Genomic DNA, 25,359 nt, shown 5'->3' with positions numbered 1-25,359 from the left:
TCCCTGTGCCATGCACTGGCAGATGCCTGTTAGGTCTCCAGTAAAGCATTAAGACATTAATCCTGTTGACGCGTCACCATGCAAGACTGAAGGCTGCATCCCCACTGAGGCAAGGCACATATTCAGGTCAGTAAATACAGCAGTGAGCCTGAACTGAGACGCACTAAACCTGGCTTTGGAAGAGAAAGATAGAGGGGAGAGAAACAGAGAGGAGAGGGAGAGACAGACTTTTGATGCTCGAAACATCAAAAAGTCAGAGAGAGAATGTGCATGACATGAAGAGAAATGGAAAGAGAGAGGAATGGAAGATAGGGAAAAAGAGCTAAAAAAGGTGTAGAGAAAGTGAGAAATGCATGGAGCTACTGATAGACACATAAGAAAGAGAGAAGTGCGGGTGGGAAAGTAAGAGACAATAATATATAGAGAAAGAGAGAACGATTCAGTGCAAGGAGGGATTTATGAGAAAGAGATAAATAGTAAGGAAAAGGTTCCAAGCTCAGGTTTGGTCAGTGGGGAGGCAGCCCAAGTTAAAATTCAAACCTCTCAGACCACGACACTGTCAACAGAGCACCAGCGGACCGTGACCACCAGGGTAGGGGCATTGCTATGGACATAAAGAGAATGTTTGAGGCCTGACCGATATCATCTGTCCTGACATTATTGCTCACTGAACTTGCGCAGCAATGTCAGCCAGAGAGGTTATAGGCCGAGAACAAATGACCAATCTCACTCTACAGCAACAAAGACTCACTGTGTGCAAAACTATTCCATCACAAACAGCGAGACAAACTGCCACAGTCTTTGTTCAATTCTTATCACCCCAAAGCTTTGTGCAATGGTGCGACAAACTCTGGAATTGAGGCTTTGAGGCGGACTGCAGAGGGCAAAGTGTTTCTAAAATGTAGCCCTGACAGTCAGAAGATGACTTTGCTACTCTGTTTTCTGTCTGTCTAACTTTGACCTTTTTCCAACCTTCTTTTGGGATGAACAAACTTGATGAGGGTGTGCCAATTGCAAGACCGAATGAAAATACCAGCAGAAATGTTCAAACCAATCAATTGCCCTAACAGGCTAGCCTAACACATCAGGACAGAGGAGTGACATCTACATCTGTGAAGTGTCAGGGCTTAGGTAGTCTCAAAACCTGACTAGAAGTGCATTTGGGTGAAGAACTGGAGGGGTAAACACAGTATACATTGGGTCACGGTGGCACTCTGTTGGAAGTGTATGTGTCCTTGCAGTGCAGGGTGGGGTGGGGGTGGGCAGTACCTGGGATGGCGGTGGGCTCTGCTGCAGTCCAGAAGAAGAGGGTGCCGGGCTGCGACTTGCCCTGCTGGTTCTCGGCCACCACGTAGACTTCATACTCTGTGTTCCAGTCTAGGCTGTTCAGCACCACGTACTCACTGCCGTTGGGCAAGCGGATCTCCGGCTTCCAGTCCGGAACGTGCTTCTAGGGAGTGTCGCAAAAAAAGAGACACTCAAAAGACCTGACTCGGTAAGACATCTGTGGCTATGGCACTCCAGAAAACTGCCCATCACTTTATATCACTGTAAATGTTTCCATGCAGTCACACTTGTTATTTGGTCCTCCATTAATCTTCCTATGTGAATCACTAACCATTTATCAATCTAGGCATAAAACACAATGGTGATCTGTCAATGTTTACAAATCATGTGATCCATTTCTGTTTTTCAAATATCCATAAGTCTATTTGCTTTTTCCTAAACTGAAATAATGACCGTGCGATAAAACCGGAGAGATATGTAACCAATACATGCTGAATAGCTTCTCTTGGGGGAAAACCAGGAAGCAAATCGGTATACACAGTGTTACACATCCATGCTCCGTCATACTCACAGCCCTGTATCTTATCAGGTAGTGTTTGATGGGCGAGCCTCCATCGTCCTGCTTGATCCAGTTGACCTTGAGGGCGTTGCCCGTGGTCTGCAGCTTGCCCTCCAGTTTAGGGGGACTGGGCTCCCCTACACAGGACATAACAGGACAAAGCGGTCAGTCAGTTACCATGGTGACGGCCTACATGCTCAGCTCAGTCTCCTGCCCACGGCCCTTAACCTAGGTGGCATGGCTGAATGCAGCTGTCCCTCGTTAACTCCCATTGTCGGAGAAACAGTCTACATCACTAAATCTGCCCTCGCTTCAGGAGTGGGATTATAATTCTTAACAAGCCCAAGCCGCTGTGGGATTCTCACTTCATTTCAATCCCTTGCCTCTGGTTTTTTGTGTAAGTACTGCTATAAATGTAGTACATCTGGAGAATTTTTTTTACTGTTTTGACGGTGGCACCGGCAGAGGACGTTCCAAGACGATAAAATTCAGTCTTGTCCCTCATAGACTCAAGGACGGTTTTATGATGGAGGGACAGTGAGGTCAGTGGGGTGAGGGAGAGAGCCAGTGGAGAGATAATTCTCGTTCAGAAGCAGCTCGTTACATGTCCTCTCCTCCAGACAAAGGGAACAGGCTAATTAGCCTTCTCGTCTTGATTGGACATGTTACTCTATTACATTTAATAACATTATCATGGTCCGTTGGGAGGGGAGGGTCGGTGTGTTCCAGCGTATGTACAGTGTGTGTGTGTGTGTTTGCCTTTTGAGTGTGTCTGTGTCTAATGATGTTAGCGTTCAAATTTACAGCCATGACACCTCAGTCACAGAGGGTGTAGGGAGGAGACTCTAATCACCATAACTCATTAATCATGGGAACATTGGTTACACACAGTTAGCAGTGTGAATATGCTACAAAGTAACTAGCAGAACACAGCATGTTACATACAGCTCCAGTATTCTACTACACACTATCACTAACTGCCCCAAAAGGTGGTATCAGGTTTCAAATGGCTGCTGCTACAGCACATCTCCAATGCACACTGATTTGTTTGTTTTTGGCTGAGATCAAAGGAGATTATTTACTGTCCCGATTTAGTTTTTTTCTGAAATGTTGCAGCCTGACACCCTGACCTTCAGTCACACTGGGTACAAGCTTTGAAGCTCAAGGCCATGCTTCTGGGATCATTGTTGCCCTTGATCACCCTGATGATATTTATCCACCAATGAACTCTGAGATCAGGTTATTCCCACAGAGGGCAGTGAAAGAGCAGCAGACAACAACAATCCTGCCAGGCATTCTGAAAGTAACCCATGGAAGTGCAGCAGGGAATATTAATGTTGGACTTTCACCTATACTCCAGCCTGGAATTCTGTTTGGATCCCCTCCTTTAACTTCAGCCAAAATTTGTTAAGAACGATAAGCAATAATAGGGTGAGAGACAGACAGATGAAACCTGCTCCACTTTTGCTCACGCTATCCATTGGATCTTGGCCTAAAGCTCCCTGACTTCAGCCTGATTGAATCCTATGATTGGATAATATTTTCCAGTGTCTGCTCCTATTTATCCTCTACCTTGGACCTGAAAAGGTAAGTACCATCTTTAATTTTCACAAATTTCAATCCTTCATAAAATGTATAAAAGATCATGTCTGCGGGTAATTTTTTTTTTTTTTTTTACGGTTGCATTCTAAATTTAAATTGACGTCGAATCTGGTTAATTAATGACACTTCAAACATTCATTTCAGTGGTGATTACACAATTAGTCAATCAGACATGCGTGAAGGCACTTGATCTTGATCTCAGGTGATTATCTGATTAAATTCTCCTCCAAAATGCATTGGACTCAAAAGTATTGGAGTAAGCATGATTTGATGCTGGAATTGAAATAAACAGAGTTAGTGATAAGAAAGACCCGTCAAAACGGTGGCATGTACAGGGAGGTATATTCATAGAGTCTATCCAGTCGTGAGCATCATTCCCAGTTAGGTGAGGAATTTCCAAATGTTAAGAAGAAAGAAGAGCCATTAGGGTTATGTGAATTAGAGATATTAACAAAAACATGCTCTATCATGCAAACTCCGCTTTTATTCAATATGTAGTGATTCGGGTATATTTGTGACAGTCCCATGATCGTTCCCATTTTCATCTGATGCAACAATAACTCAACTTTCCATTGGTCTCCCCAAAAGTTGTCTTATCTAGTTAAACATGATGTAAATATTGTACAGTAATATTACTCTAAGTTTGTCTGCACAGTAGTGTATGTATACTTAGCAATTTCTGAACGTTACATCAGACAAATGTTTGTGTGAACCAATGAGCTTATTGGTTTGCTGTGCCCAAATGCAATGAAAAGTTTGTCACACCAGATGGGTTAAAGGAGTCATGAATTGTAAATGGGACTGTCATTTTTCAGTCAATATCAATACATGTGAATTACTTAGAGGCACTCGAAGACAAACACAGACCGACAGACATGCAGACAGGCCAGACCTTTCTGTCTGGTGAGACAGTAAAGAAAACAAAGGAGTTGAAGGAAAGAGGAGTGAACATGCATGCATGCAGTAATGTGGGGGTGATTACCAATGTTAGTCAGTTCAGAAAAGCATTCTGGGAGACAGTCTGAAAAGGAGTTAACTCCAAGGATGAATACGTCATTCCAGGAAAACACAATTCAATGAGCGTGCGATGCAGTTGCTAAAGGCGATGGTTTCAACGCTGCTATTGAGATGATGTGATTTGGCAACAAAAAAGTAAATTTAAAAAAACATGTTCTGTTTGCACATGATAGCCATGGGAGGTAGTAATGGCACCGTAGGCAGTAATGGCACCGTAGGCACCCCCCAAAAATGTACTATAAAAAAAGATATCCGGTTAGAGGTCAACCCTTTGCTTATTTCCAACTACATTATGTAATGCTTACTGATAGCTATCTATATAACATATATAATATAGCTATAGGAATGAGGGAAATATACTGTAACAACCCTGGGTTTATAAGCACGGATATCGACTCTGCCGCTTGAGCATGCTTTTGGGGTACAGTCGATAGCGCGCTGGACTTCGGGCTAGAAGGTCGAGGGTTCGAGACCTGCTCCCTGCCGGTTTCATTACAATACTCTGCACCTCTCAGAAAAAAACGTGAATTATACCTCTGTTAGTGGGTAACCAAGTAAGCACAAACATCTGCATGTAATTGTGTTAATATGGTTGGAGATGAGGTAGATAGAATGCAAGTTGACCCATTATTTTTTTTTAATGGCTATCAAAGTAGCATATCTAAGCTTGAAATCATGTCTAATTTTCCACTGCTTCTTATTGATATAATATGAATAGGACCAAACAGAACAAAAAAAATTACCTTCTGTTCACCAGCGAAGACGACATCATCAGCACCATGCAAGAGCCACATGACATAGTCATATGATACGCACGCACATGATTGGTTGAAAGAAAAGTGGAAAGGGGGGGGTCACATGGAAAATACAAAACATTTTAAAAATGATGTAAACATGGGTAAGGAACAAAATAATAAGAACGTTAAAGACAAAATGATTCAAAACAGAAACACATGACAAAATAAATACATACGTTCAGAACAGAACTTTTTTACACATCAAATAGACATAGAAAACATGTACAGCAATTAGATACATGAAGCATTTTAGGACTGCAAGTGCAGGTTTTTAGTGTATTCAAAAGATGTCATGACCAGAAATAAGTCAGCTCATGTATGCACAAATTTTACTGGATACCAATTCCACGAAATGCTATTTGTCTAAAATTGCCTCATGCATCTTTCTTTGAAACAGTATTTCCTCTGGACTGGAATTAATGCGAATATCAGTTTGATACTATTTCTACACAAAATAAATTGTGGCTTTGTATAAGACTGTCGCTTATACTTTGGCTCTTGACCTTAAAGGGTCTTCATAGAGCCTTGTTGTCTGTATACATTGAACATTTTCGCTCCAACCAAGACAGTTGTGTAAAAGAAAAGAAAAACAGAGGAAACTCTGCAGTATTAACAATACTGATTGACAAAGCACATTGTAAAATGTTACATGCGCAATGAAATATGGTATGCCAATATGACAACTACTGTATGACCACATGAAGCATTGGGGGGGTTAAAGTATTTGGGACACATTTGACATCCAGTCACACATTGTACAATTGCATACTGTATCTAAGGCCATATTGTCAAAAGATATGGCCACGACGTATGAGAATGCAGTGTAAACCCTTACCATAGTATAAAGTCCCATACTTTAAGATATTATGCTTAATATGGTTATAGAGGAAAGAAACATGAATTACAGAAACACAGAGTGGACTCTGAATTTCAATTAATGAATTCTAAACACACCACTAGACATAAAACATACTTACTCCAATTAGCTGGTGTCAAATACATTTAACGTATGCACATGTAAACACACCTGAAGCCTTAAGCGCAAATTCCTCATATTTCGCATTTAGCCAGCTAGAATACTAATCACACATGAAGGCAATCAGTATTGATAAATGACTAAATCTTTTAATATGAATTACATAGACTTTACAGTGAATTCGGAAAGTATTCAGACCCCTTGACTTTTTCCACATTTTGTTACGTTACAGCCTTATTCTAAAATGGATTAAATGTTTTTTTTTTCTTCATCAATCTACACAAAATACCCCATAATGACAAAGGAAAAACTGGTTTAGAAAGTTTTACAAATTAATAAAAAATGTAAACCCTTTACTCAGTACTTTGTTGAAGCACTTTTGGCAGCGATTACAGCCTCGAGTCTTCTTGGGTATAACGCTACAAGGTTAGCACACCTTTATTTGGTGAGTTTCTCCCATTCTTCTCTGCAGATCCTCTCAAACTCTGTCAGGTTGGATAGGGAGTGTCGCTGCACAGCTATTGTCAGGTCTCTCCAGAGATGTTTGATCAGGTTCAAGTCCGGGATCTGACTGTGCCACTCAAGGACATTCAGACCCGAAGCCACTCCTGCGTTGTCTTGGCTGTGTGCTTCAAGTCGTTGTCCTGTTGGAAGGTGAACCTTCACCCCAATCTGAGGTCCTGAGTGCGATGGAGCAGGTTTTCATCAAGGATCTCTCTGTACTTTGCTACAGTCATCTTTCCCTCGATCCTGAATAGTCTCCCAGTCCCTGCCGCTGAAAAACATCCCCACAGCATAATGCTGCCACCACCATGCTTCACCGTAGGGATGGTGCCAGGTTTCCTTCAGACATGACGGTTGGCATTCAGGCCAAAGAGTTCAATCTTGGTTTCATAAGACCAGAGAATCTTGTTTCTCATGGTCTGAGAGTCTTTAGTTGCCTTTTGGCAAACTCCAAGCGGGCTGTCATGTACCTTTTACTGGGAAGTGGCTTCCATCTGGCCACTCTACCATAAAGGCCTGATTGGTAGAGTGCTGCAGAGAAGGTTGTCCTTCTGTAAGGTTCTCCCATCTCCACAGAGGAACTCTGGAGCTCTGTCAGAGTGACCATCAGGTTCTTGGTCACCTCCCTGACCAAGCCTTTCTCCCCCGATTGGCCGGGAGGCCAGCTCTAGGAAGAGTCTTGCTGGTTCCAAACTTCTTCCATTTAAGAATGGAGGTAACTGTATTCTTGTGGACCTTCAATGCTGCAGAAATGTTAGATGCCCTTCCCCAGATCTGTGCTTTGACACAATCCTCTCTCAAAGCTCTACGGACAATTCCTTTGACCTCATGGCTTGGTTTTTGCTCTGACATGCACTGTCGACTGTGAGACCTTATATAGACAGGTGTGTGCCTTTCCAAAGCATGTCCAATCAATTGAATTTACCACAGGTGGACTCCAATCAAGTTGTAGAAACATCTCAAAGGTGATAAATGGAAACAGGATGCACCAGAGCTACATTTTGAGTCTCAAAGCAAAGGGTCTGAATACATATGTAAATAAGTTATGTTTTTTATTTTTAATAAATTAGCAAAAAAATGTAAAAACCTGTTTTCGCTTTGTCATTATGAGGTATTGTGTGTAGATTGGGAAAAGTGTGTATTTAATCAATTTTAGAATAAGGCTGTAACGTAACAAAATGTGGAGAAAGCCAAGGGGTCTCAATACAATCCGAATGCACTGTATATGAACTACAATTTAATATTCTACAGGCGAGTCAAAATCAAATTAGTAACTAATAGAGCACTGTTATATTAGAGCTGTTATATGATGTATATTGGTTAGCCTAGAAATATACTTGGCACATGACCTACAAAATAGTTCCTCAGGTATCCTTAGATTTTCTACATTAGACAGATAACAGCAATTTGACAGACCCATAGCACATACACACACAATGAACACAACCATACTGTACACCAGGGCCCAATGTTGACCCATAGCAGCATCAAAGCATTCAGCCAATGAAATCAGCCATGCCTATCCTAACAATACTTTAGGGATACCTGATTTGCCCTTCCCAAACATGTATGTAGCCAAATTCTTAAGAGCATTAAACATATGAAAAGGCTACACATGTGGGAACTTCAAAATTTAAACAACAAACCACAACTAGTGGTCCTAGTCAATTCAAAATAATCTCATCAGTAAGTGACATCAACAACCATGAGTCTCAGTACAATTCTATAAGATAACATAGCTCTATCTTATACAAGGAAGTTGCTTATTCATGCCTCTCGTTCTTCACCACCTGAGCCTTTTTATTTTATCCCTCCCTTTTTCCCCTTTCCATCCTTCTCTTTTAATGAAGCACAGGAGTTATGTTAGGACGGATTCACATCCCTACTGTTTGGCATTCATTCGTTTGTTTAAAATATTGGTAAAATCAAAATCCTGCTGTCTTTTTTCTATGCAGTCTGATCTTCATGTTGTTTACTCTATTATCCCTGTAGTCACCCTTCAAAGCACAGCATGCCGATGGCTGGGCAACATTGTCCAATTGTAGGTAGCAGACACCGTCACCCTCTTTTATTAAATCACAGAATGGTTATCTTTCAAAAACCTCCGGTCTGTCAGAATAAGCTCTGTCTCGCCTCGCTGTCTGTCAAACCAGGCTCCCTTATTCTCGACAGGTATATGTAACGCATGCTGTAATGGTTACCCGTGGAACACCCGGAATGTTACCCGACATCACTGTCAATACCATAGCCACCAGGGGAAAGAGAGAAGGGGAGGGAGCTGCCTACATCTTAGAAGAGTGTTCAAACATTGCACCTGGCTTAGCAGAGGAGCCACAGACACACAGACAGGAAGAGAGATAGAATGAGCAGACTAGTTATATATCTAAAGGGCAGAGAAGCTCTTGGTGCACTAACGCTAATGGTGGCGATGTTATTTAAATGGGAGGATGGTCACTTCCTTCTTTAGACTAATCAGACAACATGCAGCAGTGATCGTTAAATGTTACAGTGATCAATCCCCTAATGAAATGCGCGCTGCATGCTGCACTGCTTTGACATAAAAATAAATCATGTCTGTAAAACCCAATCGGAGGTTTCCACTCTAAATTAAATGCACGGCAAACTGTGGGGGCCGATGCTAAATGCACAGTGGTGTGAATGTTGCTGATGAATACATGCGCTCATTGGAAGGAAATTAGAGGGAAATAGTAGAGGCAGTAGAGGGGCAACCTGTTTCTCGCAGGCGGCGGTTAGTCAGTGGAAATCTACTAAGGATTGAGGCAGTGAGCAGAGTCAGTGACTGTCTCTCTGTATCACATCCCTTTAACTAATAACAGTACATCAGTAGCTCCTTGTCACTACATCGGTTCTCTCTACAGAGTGATGACGTAGCACTAAGCAGTGGTAAGACCAAGCAGACAGAGGGACATCGGGGGTAGAGAGAGACACACCACACACTGCCGGCATACTCACTAAGGGCTGCACTTGTTGAAGGAATGAAGGTTGGTGTCACTGACGAAACTGCAAGATGGTGAAAACATGGTGAGAGGTGCCCGTGATTGCCCAGAGGGCAGTGCCAGTCGCTAGTGTTACAGACGACTGGCTGTTCTGATGGCAGAGCACCACCTCGGTACACATCAGTCATCTACCGGCACCAACACACCACAGAGCGTCATTTCGACTTTCACATAAGGCTTATGCTGAGCAGCATGAAACACCTCACGAACAAGAGCACTTTAAAATCATGATGTACAGTACAACATCACATTCATAATAAAGAATATGTCATATCACAGGTCTATTCATGTCATTATCTGAGATGCTTCTACCATGGAATGTAGAGCAGTGTATTTTACTGTGTTTTTATCAGTAAAATCAGCTGGAATCTACATTGTACAGCAATAAACTTAAGTGTCACACCAAAAATGATTCGTATCTTCTTTAGGAACACCAGCAGATAGCACATGTACTGCCCCGTAAATTCTAAATACATAATTGACTTCCCCACACAATTCCTAAGGGCAGATGAGTTTTCACAAGGCTTGTTTCAAGCAGGTAGAATAGCTGTTTGTCATTGTTCGACAATCAATAGAATTGAACCCACTTTATCAACAAACTAATTTCATTCCAACTAAGCTGATTTCTCAAGATAATCATGAGTCATTACCCACAAGGTAGGTGTCGTTGTAAGAACCACAGATCTGTACAAAGACTCATGATGACTCAATGAAACATGTATCATTGTTAGTCAGCTGAAAAGAGTGAGATGAGAAACTACTCTCTTGTGTGACACACATCGTGTTATTTGTGACAAAAGCATATTGTGTAAGTGAACCATAAAATAGACTATCGGTGTACAAATCAGCCTAGTTTGCTAGGCTGTTTGTACACAAGTGGGAGTAGAACTGTCTAAGGTAACCAGAGTTTTTGTTCCAGGGGTGTCAGGCTTTCCTTAGATACACGAGGTGAGAAATGTTATGGCAGACAAAGACACTAAAGTGATAAAAGCAACATTGCAGCCATTGACAGAACGCTTGGTAGAACACAGTCAATTTAAAAGGAGAATTGTTTTAATTTGAAAGTAGTGCAGTATTGCAGAAAGCAATAATCCACTCCACAAATCTTTGAAAAAAAAGCATGTCCACTTTTGACATGATATTTGCAAGAACCGCTCATAAGCCATCGACTTTGCAAAGAAGCATCACACTGCTTGACTCCCTGTAAACTCTCATCAGTTCAGAAACAGAAGTGCAATCAGAAACTCACAATAGAGTTCTTTCACCGGTGAGAAGTTGAGTGATAATCCGTCTTGCATGAGCAGGCCAGCAACTTTGTCTGGCAATGCGCAGATATTGCAAATCACATATTTGTGGTAAATTCCAGGGCAGATAAGTTTTGACAAAAAGGGGAAAATTACTTAATGAAAAAAAAGATTAACCTTTTAATAACTAATAGGGATTAGGACATTTTGGCTAGCTAGATAAGAACAGATTTAATAGCCTCCCGAGTGGTGCAGAGGTCAAAGGCACAGCATCACAGTGCTGAGGCACCACAGCCAGCAGTGACCGGGAGTCCCAATTGGCCCAGCGCCGACCAAGTCAGGGGAGGGTTTGCCTGGGGGGGGGGGGGGGGGCTCATCGCGCTCTAACGACTTCTTGTGGCGGCCCAGGCGCCTGCAAGCTGACTTCGGTCGTCAGTCTTCCGGGTTTAGAAGCAGCATGTCTTGACCTACGCCTTTCCGAGCCCATTGGGGAATTGCAGTGATGAGACAAGGTCGTAACTACCAATTGGATACCAAAAATGATGTAAGATTACAAAAAAAGAACAAGAAAAAATTACCAATTTCAAAAATGTCTGCGCAATTGCATAAAAGCTAAGAGGCAGCCAAGGTATTTATAGCCAAGTTTCTGCGGTGCCCCAGCCAAGGCACCTAAATCATGTTAGAAGTGTTTCTGAAAAACCAATTAGTTGAAAAATGCCAAGAGAGGCTGAGACATCCCTTAGAAAGGCGTACTCACTGTCCAATTACGTCAGGTCACCAGCTGGACTGCTGCTCGTTAGGCTGCCAGTGATCTCCTTTTGCCCAGCCTGAGTATGTAGGGAGCATTTTGTGAGGTAGCTGCTGTTGTACATGTAATTTGAAGTGCGGTTGCTGATGTTAGAACAGTCTGATTCAGGGGTCTCCAAACTTCCGTCACCACCTCAGCCTCGACCACCATGGCTGGCTCACTGGTGACTCCACCTACAGAGTTAAAGAGCTCCTCATCCATGCCATCTACAATGTTGTTCTCAGGGCTATTGCCATGGGTCACAGGGTCTCTGTTGCCTTGGCTGGACGGAGGCTCAGTGTGGTCATGGCAACAAGGAGGGGCCCTGCTACAGAAACAGCTGTGATACTGTACCTTGGACATCCGTGCTGCCCTCTGTAGGTTGTCAGTTGGACCTCAGTACATGGTGTAGTGTCCTCTGTCTCCGACATGGTGCCCATGACTACACCTCCCTGGTCCTCAGCTGTACTCTCTTTGGTTGAAATGTCCTGGGGTTCTGGTTAGTTACAGCAACCTCAAGCATTGGGTCAGCCCTCAGGGAATCATCATATCCCTTTGCAGGTTATGTGGACACCTGGGTCACTATATTTCTAAATTAAGACTTGTCTTCTGTCCTCAACCGATGAATACACTGTGTAGAATGGTTTTAGGTCATTTAGCAGATGCTCTTATCCAGAGCAACTTACAGTAGTGAGTGCATACATTTTCATACTGGACCCCGCGGGAATGAAAATCACAACCCTGGTGTTGCAAGCGCCATGCTCTACCAACTGAGCCACATGGGAGCCTAGAACAATGGCATGACACAAATGTACATGTGAGCACTCACTATGGCCTATCTTGTAGTCCCTACTATGACATACACGCCTGCACACACAACCTAATTAAAAGGAGATTAGTTAACTTGTATAACCAGAATATATCTACTTAGCTCAATACTTTGAAATAATTCCTTAATTAAATGTAATTTAATATCAACAGCTTTGGACTACATTTACAAGTTGTCCCTTCCACTGGAAATAGTATAGTAACTGCATACAGCAACAGAGAAGACTAAAGTTGACGACATCCCTGGGCTCCTGGTTATTCACGCAGACCCTGATGAATGTTAAGTGAGTGTTTGGAGTGTTCGGACCATTATCCCACCAATCACCTCTCCCATCCAGACGGGTTAACCTCCACTACAAAAACAGATGATGCGATCCATCTCCTCCAAGAGAATCAGTATCATTTAGAGATATGGTCTTTGTTGCGCTTCTCTGCCTTCTGTATCAGAGTCTTATGAGGGGGAAAAATAGGCTTCTCAGTAATGGTGCCTCACACTGTCATGGCTGAACAGAGATGCTATAAACCCAGAGGAAAAGCAGATTGTCTGGCGAATTAGGGATGCCTTAATAACGGCAACAAACTATCAGCCGAGGCTGAACCGAGGCTGAATCCTGTCTGTTGCCGATTCCTCAAGTTACATTAAAATTGTGCCCGCATTAACCATGAGTCATCATTGAGAAACTAATGGCACTGCATATTTGTATTTCCCTTTGAGCGATAATGCGGCTCAGTTCTTTGTTTGTAAATGCTACTGTATTAGCAATGACACTCTCCCAACATGTTGTTATTGCTTCTTATGTTCATACTAATTACTGCGTATATGTACAATTGGCTAAGGGATGAGTGACTATTTGCAGTCAATCAGGGGTCAATCAGTGCACTGTACAAAGGGAAAGGGGACAAGTCACAGGGGAGAAGCAAGTACTAAAAATGATCTATGGAACTATGGGATTGCTATGGTACATGGTCACTCACTTATTATAAATTCAATGTCTGTGTTAAGAAACGACAACAACTAAGACAAACCTGAGTCCACATTAGAGTAATGAAATGGTATGCCGCCTGGAAAGGTTTATGAGACAAGAGATATTGCGTGAGTATTTGCTTGAAGGCAAATACTCTACCAAAATGCCCCAATCAAAAGGTTAAGGCAATGGTCAAGTATAATTCTTAATTCAATGACGTAACAGACCAAATTCAATTGTTGAAAATAAATGTATCTACACCAGTTTCCCAACTCTAGTCCTTGAATACCCTCAACAGAACACATTTTTTTGTTGTAGCACTGGACAAACATACCTGATTCAACTCATCGAGGGATTGACCAGGGCAAACATTTGGGGGTTGGGGGTACTCAAGGACTGAAGTTGGGAAACACTGATCTACACTACTACTACTACCACCAATAGCTAATTCAGTATTTTCTACAAAGATTTCAGAAATGAATGTTTAAAATAAATGGATGAAATGAAAACAAAGACAAAGAAAAGGGATGAGAACTTACTTGTGAAAGCATAGCCTGAGAAGTCAAATTGAACAAAAAGAGATGGGTAAACATGAATAACAAAATCAGAAGAAATAGAAACAATGAGAACAGAATGGTAGAAGTTGACTGTCCTGTCACTTCAGAATTGACTATGAACCATGACCGACAGTGATAATAGGATAGTTCACTTTTGTAATATATATATATATACAGTGGGGAGAACAAGTATTTGATACACTGCCGATTTTGCAGGTTTTCCTACTTACAAAGCATGTAGAGGTCTGTAATTTTTATCATAGGTACACTTCAACTATGAGAGACGGAATCTAAAACAAAAATCCAGAAAATCACATTGTATGATTTTTAAGTAATTAATTTGCATTTTATTGCATGACATAAGTATTTGATACATCAGAAAAGCAGAACTTAATATTTGGTACAGAAACCTTTGTTTGCAATTACAGAGATCATACGTTTCCTGTAGTTCTTGACTAGGTTTGCACACACTGCAGCAGGGATTTTGGCCCACTCCTCCCTACAGATCTTCTCCAGATCCTTCAGGTTTCGGGGCTGTCGCTGGGCAATACGGACTTTCAGCTCCCTCCAAAGATTTTCTATTGGGTTCAGGTCTGGAGACTGGCTAGGCCACTCCAGGACCTTGAGATGCTTCTTACGGAGCCACTCCTTAGTTGCCATGGCTGTGTGCTTCGTGTCGTTGTCATGCTGGAAGACCCAGCCACGACCCATCTTCAATGCTCTTACTGAGGGAAGGAGGTTGTTGGCCAAGATCTCGCGATACATGGCCCCATCCATCCTCCCCTCAATACGGTGCAGTCGTCCTGTCCCCTTTGCAGAAAAGCATCCCCAAAGAATGATGTTTCCACCTCCATGCTTCACGGTTGGGATGGTGTTCTTGGGGTTGTACTCATACTTCTTCTTCCTCCAAACACGGCGAGTGGAGTTAGACCAAAAAGCTCTATTTTTGTCTCATCAGACCACATGACCTTCTCCCATTCCTCCTCTGGATCATCCAGATGGTCATTGGCAAACTTCAGACAGGCCTGGACATGCACTGGCTTAAGCAGGGGGACCTTGCGTGCGCTGCAGGATTTTAATCCATGACGGCGTAGTGTGTTACTAATGGTTTTCTTTGAGACTGTGGTCCCAGCTCTCTTCAGGTCATTGACCAGGTCCTGCCGTGTAGTTCTGGGCTGATCCCTCACCTTCCTCATGATCATTGATGCCCCACGAGGTGAAATCTTGCATGGAGCCCCAGACCGAGGGTGATTGACCGTCATCTTGAACTTCTTCCATTTTCTAATAATTGCGCCAACAGTTGTTTCCTTCTCACCAAGCTGCTTGCCTATTGTCCTGTAGCCCATCCCAGCCTTGTGCAGGTCTACAATTTTATCCCTGATGTCCTTACACAGCTCTCTGGTCTTGGCCATTGTGGAGAGGTTGGAATCTGTTTGATTGTGTGTGGACAGGTGTCTTTTATACAGGTAACGAGTTCAAACAGGTGCAGTTAATACAGGTAATGAGTGGAGAACAGGAGGGCTTCTTAAAGAAAAACTAACAGGTCTGTGAGAGCCGGAATTCTTACTGGTTGGTAGGTGATCAAATACTTATGTCATGCAATAAAATGCAAATTAATTATTTAAAAATCATACAATGTGATTTTCTGGATTTTTGTTTTAGATTCCGTCTCTCACAGTTGAAGTGTACCTATGATAAAAATTACAGACCTCTACATGCTTTGTAAGTAGGAAAACCTGCAAAATCGGCAGTGTATCAAATACTTGTTCTCCCCACTGTATATATAACCAGTAAAAAAAAAGCAAGTATTCTAAATTTAGAGAACTCAATAAAAATACCTAATCAATGTACTTTATCATCAATTAGGTATGTTAAAGGGCAACTGCACCACTTTTTGATTTCATATTCCTCATCTCCAGCACCAAACCAGTGTTTACATTTGTAAAAATGGCACGTTTCAATTATCTATGGTTAAAAAGATAAGGTCCTAAAAAATGCTTCTTTGTGAAATCACAGGGTAGGATTAAAAGTTTAAAAAACAGGGATTTTCAAAACCTGGAAAGGGTTTCTAGCCAGAGGGAGCTTTTTTTCTTGCTTCCCACGTCACCGCGAACCTCAGTGTTTGAAAATCACTTAATAAAAAAATAATTAAAAAATGCCATTCGGTATAACATTCTGACGTTATTTTTTTTCTACAAAACAAATACGCTGTTTTCACCTATGTAAACACTGGTTTGGTTCTGAAGATAATGAATATGAGGTTGAAAAGTGGGGTAGTTGCTCTTTAAGGATTCGGGATAGACTTAAAATAACGTCACTGTACTTTTAAGCTAAGAAAACATCCAGAGCATTATGAAATCACTGTTTATCTGATTTTTAAAAAGGTACTCAATGCTCCAAATTACGAAGTAATAACAGGACAAGACATCCCTCTATACTTCAGACTGAAAAAAGGGTAAATCCAAGTGGCAGCTAAGGGTGACTGCTGCAGAAGCAGAAGGTTTAAAGCGCAGATGGAAGCGTGGCAAGAAGCAGAACCGAATCCGACTGATTCATGCCTTAAACACAATGTGTTGAATCTGAACGGAATAAACCTATATAACTAGCCAGCGCAGCAACTTCAAGCAGCATGACTGGCAAATTAGGAGGGAGAAGAGAAAAGATGGGGTCGCTATTCCATTCCAACTCTCTAATTCCTTCAGCACCTGTGTTTTGGGATGGCTATTGCAGTGTGTGAATCTCGCCAGATTAATATTATGCTATTTCATTAAGCAATTCTTACAAGATTTATCCACTTACTTAATTTGTGTAAAGTGGCCTTAATGAAACAGCCAAAAAGAGGAGCAATTATAATCTAATCAGGAAGTACATTTATCTCTAACTATGCCCGTGCTACTCTACAAGTATAACACTATTTTCACTGCCTGACTTTTGGATTTTTCTGTAGAGAGAATGTGCAGAAACAACCTCTTCGTACTCGTGACTGCATCTGAGATTCAAAATATCAAACCCTCAGTGTTGACTTATCTGAAGATACCATTATTCCATACGATATTCCATTATATTGGCAAACGTATAATGTATGGCTTTACTCCAAATTCACTATGCTTTAGAAGTTTAAGAATTTCCAGGAGTCATGCTTCAGTGATGGTTGTGTAGTAAGTGATGCTTCAAAGCGATGTTCACACAAAACTCCTTTCAATCAATTATTAGGTAGTAGCATTCATTGATCCATCATGGTCACAAGGAGCAGTGTGTGTGTATGTTGGGGGGGGGGGGGTACAGAAACTAGGATTGCACCCCCCTTTCACCCTCCATTATATGAAGCACTAGGTCCCTAGCCCTCCTTCCCCAACCCTTCTATGCAAACAGACACACAGGCTGGGGTCAGTTGGCAATGCATCCCCGGAGCGGAGTGGCTGGTCTATCAGAGAGATCGGAAGGGGGATGCATTATGCTTTTGGCGCAGGGGGCTTGGGGTGGTCGTGGCTGGATGGCTAGACTGCACTAGGTGGTGATGGGGAGGAAAAGCATTACGGTCAGGTGAGTGCTATCGCTCTTCAGGAGGGACAGGGAGGGAGTAGGAGGGAACAGGGAAGGAGGGAGGGAGTAGGAGGGAACAGGGAAGGAGGGAGGCACTTACGGACTGGCTCAGTCTTGAAGTTCTGGGGAGGGCTGCTCTCGCCCTCGCCCTTGCCGTTGATGGCGGACATCTTGACCTCATAGAAGGTCTCGGGCTTCAGGCCAACGATGGTGATCATGCTCAGGCCTGTCGGAGGAAAAAGGGTTTTAGAAAGCTCCATTAAAGCTACTCATCACGGACCCAGTCACCCGGCTGGCTGATGAAACCCATGTCTTGGATGGGTCTAGGAAGAGTGATGCGATGGTAGGGCCTGTGCTAAAAAGAGCAGAGGACAGGACAGAGTGCTGGCTGTTATTTTGATCTCCTCTCTGTCCAGGAGCAAGGCAGTGTGGTGGAGAAGAGTGTGAGCGGAGAGGGGGTGTGATGGCATGACTGTTTTTTGTGTATGAGCGAGCTCGGAGGCTCGCCCTCGTTTGTTTGAGTGAGTGTGTGGGGAGGTGTATTGCTTGACCGTGTGTGTGTGGGGGCGAGGGTGTGCGAGTATGTCATATGTTGAGGTTGGTTGTGTTTGTTTCTGTGTGTGTATGTGTGTATTTTCTAGTCCATGAGTCGATTTTTTCTACAACAAGCAGGACGCACAGGGCATTCTCCAAACACCCGGCAGGGCCAACATCCCCGTTTTTTGCAAGAGGAAGCAACGCAGGTACAGAGGTGAAAGAGCCGATGCCTCGTGAGGACCCGGAGAAGGCGATTGGGAAAGCTGCAATTACCGTCAACACTTCTCGCCAACGTGCAATCATCGGACAATAAATTAGATGAGGTACGATCACGAATATCCTACCAACGGGACATCAAAAACTGTAATATCCTATGTTTCATGGAATCGTGGCTAAATGACGACATGGATATTCAGCTAGCGGGACATATGCTGAACCGGCAAGATAGGACAGCATACTCCGGTAAAACGAGGGGGAGGGGGGGGGGCGGTCTGTGCATATTTGTAAACAGCAGCTGGTGCACGAAATCTAAGGAAGTCTCTTGATTTTGCTCGCCTGAAGTAGAGTATATTGTGATAAATTGCAGGCCACACTACTTGCCTAGAGAGTGGTTTTACCACCACAGACTGATGCTGGCACTAAGACTGCACTCAGCCAGCTGTATAAGGAAATAAGCAAACAGGAAACCACTCACCCAGAGGCGGCGCTCCTAGTGGCCGGAGACTTTAATGCAGGGAAACTTAAATCAGGTGTCTTCACCAAATTTCTATCAACATGTTAAATGTGCAACCACATTTAACATGATTTTTAAAAATAGATTGCCTGTACTCCACACACAGAGACGTGTACAAAGCTCTCCCTCGCCCTCCATTTGGTAAATCCGACCACAACTCTATCCTCCTGATTCCTCTTTACAAGTAAAAATGAAAGCAGGAAGCACCAGTGACTCAATAAAAAAGTGGTCAGATGAAGCAGATGCTAAACTACAGGACTGTTTAGCTATCACAGACTGGAACATGTTCTGGGATTCTTCCGATGGCATTGAGGAGTACACTGGCTTTATCAATAAGTGCATCGAGGATGTCGTCCCCACAGTGACTGTACGTACATACCCCAACCAGAAGCCATGGATTACAGACAACATTCACACTGAGCTAAAGGGTAGAGCTGCCGCTTTCAAGGTGCGGGACTCTAACCCGGAAGCTTACAAGAAATCCTGCTATGCCCTGCGACGAACCATCAAACAGGCAAAGCGTCAATACAGGGCTAAGATTGAATCATACTACACTGGCTCCGACGCTCGTCTTATGTGGCAGGGCTTACAAACTATTACAGACTACAAAGGGAAGCACAGCCGCGAGCTGCCCAGTGACACAAGCCTACCAGATGAGCTAAATCCCTGCTATACTCGCTTCGGGGCAAGTAACACTGAGGCATGCATGAGAGCATCAGCTGTTCTGGACGACTGTGTGATCACGCTCTCCGTAGCCGACTTCTGTAAGACCTTTAAACAGGTCAACATACACAAGGCTGCGGGGCCAGGCGGATTACCAGGACGTGTGCTCCAGGCATGTGCTGACCAACTGGTAGGTGTCTTCACTGACAGTATCAACATGTCCCTGATTGAGTCTGTAATACCAACATGTTTCAAGCAGACCACCATTGGCCCTGTGCCCAAGAACACAAAGGCAACCTGCCTAAATGACTACAGACCCGTAGCACTCAAGTCCGTAGCCATGAAGTGCTTTGAAAGGCTGGTAATGGCTCACATCAACACCATTATCCCATTATCCCAGAAACCCTAGACCCACTCCAATTTGCATACCACAGATGATGCAATCTCTATTGCACTACACACTGCCCTTTCCCACCTCGACAAAAGGAGCACTTATGTGAGAATGCTATTCATTGACTACAGCTCAGCGTTCAACACCATAGTGCCCTCAAATCTCATCACTAAGCTAAGGATCCTGGGACTAAACACCTCCCTCTGTAACTGGATCCTGGACTTCCTGACGGGCCGCCCCCCAGGTGGTGAGGGTAGGTAGCAACACATCTGCCACGCTGATCCTTAACACTGGAGCTCCCCAGGGGTGCGTGCTCAGTCCCCTCCTGTACTCCCTGTTTACCCACGACTGCATGGCCAGGCACGACTCCAACACCATCATTAAGTTTGCAGACGACACACCAGTGGTAGGCCTGATCACCGACAACGACGAGACAGCCTATAGGGAGGAGGTCAGAGACTTGGCCAGGTGGTGCCAAAATAACAACCTATCCCTCAACGTAACCAAGACAAAGGCGATGATTGTGGACTACAGGAAAAGGAGGACCGAGCACGTCCCCATTCTCATCAACAGGGCTGTAGTGGAGCAGGTTGAGAGCCTCAAGTTCATTGGTGTCCACATCAACAACAAACTAGAATGGTCCAAACACACCAAGACCGTCGTGAAGAGGGCACGACAAAGCCTATTCCCCCTCAGAAAACTAAAAAGATTTGGCATGGGTCCTGAGATCCTCAAAAGGTTCTACAGCTGCAACATCAAGAGCATCCTGACTGGTTGCATCACTGCCTGGTATGGCAATTGCTCGGCCTCCGACCGCAAGGCACTACAGAGGGTAGTGCGTACGGCCCAGTACATCACCCGGGCTAAGCTGCCTGCCATCCAGGACCTCTACACCAGGCGGTGTCAGAGGAATGCCCTAAAAATTGTCAAAGACCCCAGCCACCCCAGTCATAGACTGTTCTCTCTACTACCGCATGGCAAGCGGTGCTGGAGTGCCAAGTCTAGGACAAAAAGGCTTCTCAACAGTTTTTACCCCCAAGCCATAAGACTCCTGAACAGGTAATCAAATGGCTACCCGGACTATTTGCATTATGTCCCGCCACCCACCAACCGGTCTTTTACGCTACTGCTACTCTCTGTTCATCATATACAGTATGCATAGTCACTTTAACCATATCTACATACTACCTCAATCAGCCTGACTAACCGGTGTATGTATGTAGCCTCGCTACTTTTATAGCCTCGCTACTGTATATAGCCTGTCTTTTTACTGTTGTTTTATTTCTTTACTTACCTATTGTTCACCTAATACCTTTTTTGCACTATTGGTTAGCCTGTAAGTAAGCATTTCACTGCACCTGTTGTATTCGGCGCACGTGACAAATAAACGTTGATTTGATATCTGCGTGCATTCGTCGGCAGGCCTTACACCGCTTGAGTGTGTGCTGGCAGGGCGTTATGTGTGTGTCTGTGTCAGAATTGCAGTAACTTGTGTGTGAACCAAGTTGTTTTAAGTTTGTGTGCTTCTGTGCTGTTAGGGATTCCTGTGTGTGTGTGTGTGTGTGTGTGTGTGTGTGTGTGTGTGTGTGTGTGTGTGTGTGTGTGTGTCAGCCGGCTCTTTCGTGTGTGTGCGTGTCAGGCTGGGCTCAAGGCTGACAGAACAGCTTGTCAACAATCTGCTGACATATCCCATGTGAGCATGGATAAGACAGACAGACCAACAGATAGACACAGTGCCACATATACTTGACAGGAAGGAGATATCTGAGGGCCTGTCAGCCCCTGACAGATTTGTTATTTAGTGTATCGTTGTGTTTGTCGTCATTTCGGCTGAATCACTGTGCTGACAATTAAATTCTAATATCAACCCCAACATCTCACATAGGTTTTGATATTTTATTTACATGTTATTTATCCCATTGAGATGGATTTGCCTCTTCCAAGAAAACACTGGCTAAGAATCAATATGAAAGGTATTAATAATGCTCTGACACTAGGTTATGTTTCAACAAACGGGCCTTATTCAGAACTGAAGGCTGACGTTCACAACCATTTCAACCATCTGGCATGCTTTGATAAACTAGTCTACTTGGAGTCCTACTGGCAATGTCATTTTGTGGTGGGCTGCTCAGTTTGTCTGTGTGTGTGTGTGTGTGTGTGTACGACTCACCCTCCTCTGCGTCGTACTCCCTACCGGCCCAGTCTTCACCCTGTATGCGCCACTCTGCCCGGTACTTGAGGATGGCAACGCCGCCGCTGGCATCGGGCTCCTCAAACTCCACAACGGCGGTGCTGGAAAAGGGCTCCACTCGCTCGATGGCGGGTGCCGACGGCACATCTACACAACACCACAGAGACATACAGGTTAAATCCTGGCCCTCGAGACCCACAGGATGTGCAGCCAATCAGACTCAAGGATTCAACCAATCATATAAAGAGAAATGTGCCCGGATTCATGCAGTCAAAAGGCCATATATGAAGAGATCAGCCCATCACGGTTTAAGGTTTTGGAAGTCCCATGATACTACAGGCAACGGGAGCTACATGTGAAATGATGTCCCAACTGCAAGGGAATAATCCAAATGACATCTTCCAAATTATATTGGCAAGAACATGTTGGGGTGATATTCTGAGACACACATGGTTTACTGGCACTGGACACAGGGAAACAATTGTAACAGCCAAATCTGCCATATCTTTTTACAACTAGCTTGTAAAAAAAAATGTAAGAATGGTTCTCCCATTGGTGCACTCGCAAGCACAGTGCCACTTTACGAACAAATGTGTTAAAGTGGCAGTCACCACCGTGTTGCAGATGAATAAAATAACGCTTGTCCAACTACCCTTGACGTCTGCACTGCTTTATAGTCCACCAAAATAGCAGCCTTAAATTTGTACTTTACCCCAAAATGGCTTCGTAAACGCCCTGGAAATTACACCCATTATGTTTTTAAATCACAATGGCATTTCACCTTAACTGCAAAGTAACTGATCTTGAAGCTAAAAACCTTATGTTGACCTCCAGCTGTGATGTATGAAGCTGACACAGAAATACTTGTGGTTTCTGAAGTAAAATGGAGAACAAACTTCTGAACTGTTCCAGAAATAATTGGTTGAAGCTGCTTAAGGTGTGGTAACGACACTGTGTGGCTGTACTATATGCACCTTCCCTTTAACTAAAATACAAACTTTCTATTGCCGTATTTGTTCAGCTATACAGTATCAAATGTTTTAATAATGAATACATATGAATCATCTGAAAAAGGGAAATCAGTGTACAGTATCACAGAGTAAGCCCTGTTGACTGACCTGCTTGGATCAGGAGGAACTCCTTGGACTCTGCTCCGATCATGTTGGTAGCTGTGCAGTTGTAGCTTCCAAAGTCATTCTGGGAATCTGGGGTGACCTGGAAGAAGAAAAGAAATTCTGCATCAACATGTTTTTCCTTCAATGATCTGATTTACCCCAGATGGTCTTGTTGATTACTGAGGATCTCATCGCCATGGTGCTAGCAGCGCTCTCTGTTCCTCACCGCTGGCATACGTCTTGCTCAATAATTATCGAGTAACATTGGCAGTGGGCCCCTCTGGTGGCACCATTAACCAGGCATCTTAAGGTAAATGTACCAGCGGGTCATACAGTCCTCTTTGCCACAGAGAGCGTTCTAGGTTCAGGGGACACTGGGCATGAAACCCACTTTTGAATGGGCACACACTCACTGCCTGAGATTCCACACAGAAGGTTATGCATGCTGACTGTGTCTACCCAGGTCCTGGGAACAGACTCAATGGTTGCGTACCAAATGGCACCCTATTCTCATTATAAAGCTCTACTTAGAATCTTGGGCTCTGGTCAAGAGTAGTGAACTATATAGGGAATAGGGTGCCATTTGAGACGCAGCCATTGACTGTGGTTTCCCAACACGTTTCACGTGTGCTTTTATAAATGGTGAGATTAGGACCCGGGTCTCCCACGGCAGACGCGACTGTCAAAGATTTGTATAACTTAACTAAGATAGACCACAGCCTGCCGTTTCCAATGGGAACAGATGAGTCATAGTGGGCAGAACAAGCAAGGTGGTGGGCAGAGCAAATCACGAGCTAGTGAGATTCTATTGGCCCGTTCTAGCATGCATCTGCCCTTTAGAGAACACCTACTCTGTGAAGTGTGCAATAACTCAATTCGCCTTTGCACTCCTAAACAACGCAATTTAGTCCAATCTGTTCATAGCAGATTTTAGTTTTGGGAATAAAAAAAACTGTATTGAGAGCCTCTAGAGTGGCGCAGCAGGCTAAGGCACTGCATCGCATGCAATGCTAGAGGCGTTACTACAGACCTGGGTTCATTTCCCGGGCTGTGATTGTATTGAGATCAAATGTTTCATCGATGAGAAAATTTGCAGAATGTCAGTCAAAATCCATCTTCTACCACTGCTGGCCACTGGGCTTCCTCTCACTATGATATTTGGTAGTAAGTGGATGCTTCACATTCATACTTCCGGTGAAATATCTGTCTCATTCTTCTCTTTGCCAATGTCTTGACCACCCGCCCAAGAGGGCTAACACTAACGTTTAAGTTGCAGGCAGGGCTACCTCATCACATGACCATGAGCAACCATGACTGACGCATGTCCGCTAAGCTTTCACAAGCTTTTTCACATTTTAATGTCAACTAGGGCTGTCAAACGATTCAAATGTAATCTAGTTTATCGCAGGATTTGCTGTGATTAATCACAAATTCATAATTTGCTCAAATTGAGCTGTAATTAAATAAAAAAACTATACAAAAAGCATCACAAGAATATTGCCGTTTTGATTTTGTCCAAAGTAACAATTAGCAAAATCTGGTAAATTGATAAACACACTTTCTTTAACCTCAAAGTCAACTTGTTTTGTCATCGCATTGTTGTTTCTACTTGTATAGATGATGTATGTTGGATGTTTTCAGTGTATTTTGAACGCGTTCAGACAATGCGCAAAAAAAAGTGTGCGCACTAACTTCAGTTCATTTGATTAACTGACAGCACACATTTTTACATGTTAAAAAGGATAAATAGGGAAACACATAGGCTTAGCTTTTCTGTTCTTTTCACTGAACTTCTTCCAACAGTCACTGACCAATGTATGAAGAAGAGAGTTGTGCGCCTGCAGCAGTAACACTGAATGGATGGCTCAGAAATACAAAATAATCATTATTATTATACTCAGGTAGGCTAAGTTACCTTAACAGAATTACATTACAAATTGCAATTGCATTGCTACAGCAATATGTTAACACCACCTTTTCACGTGTGAGGAGAATAACACTATTTCACCACAACATGTGAACCTGCAATTCCACATGTGAAAGTGA

At 43.4% G+C, this 25,359-nt stretch overlaps 1 protein-coding gene across 13 annotated transcripts in view; it reads right to left on the bottom strand.

Moving 5' to 3' along the window:
- LOC139530740 (neural cell adhesion molecule 1-like) overlaps positions 1-25,359 on the bottom strand; it is a 283,644-nt gene that overhangs the window by 21,102 nt on the left and 237,183 nt on the right. For 5 of the 13 annotated variants that reach the window (XM_071327446.1, XM_071327452.1, XM_071327468.1 and 2 more), the window contains 5 exons: positions 23,317-23,413; positions 22,178-22,345; positions 17,784-17,909; positions 1,859-1,983; positions 1,270-1,450 (listed from right to left, as the gene is read on the bottom strand). In XM_071327446.1, the coding sequence (XP_071183547.1) occupies positions 1,270-1,450; positions 1,859-1,983; positions 17,784-17,909; positions 22,178-22,345; positions 23,317-23,413 (697 nt within the window). Of the gene's footprint in view, positions 1-1,269; positions 1,451-1,858; positions 1,984-9,715; positions 9,764-13,644; positions 13,681-14,122; positions 14,138-17,783; positions 17,910-22,177; positions 22,346-23,316; positions 23,414-25,359 lie in introns of all 13 variants that reach the window. The other 8 variants (XM_071327406.1, XM_071327413.1, XM_071327460.1 and 5 more) reach the window with 3 other exon arrangements.

This window comes from Salvelinus alpinus, chromosome 1 (genome assembly GCF_045679555.1).
Source record: "Salvelinus alpinus chromosome 1, SLU_Salpinus.1, whole genome shotgun sequence".
NCBI classification, from domain to species: domain Eukaryota; kingdom Metazoa; phylum Chordata; class Actinopteri; order Salmoniformes; family Salmonidae; genus Salvelinus; species Salvelinus alpinus.
This window is presented reverse-complemented; position numbering and strand designations above follow the sequence as displayed.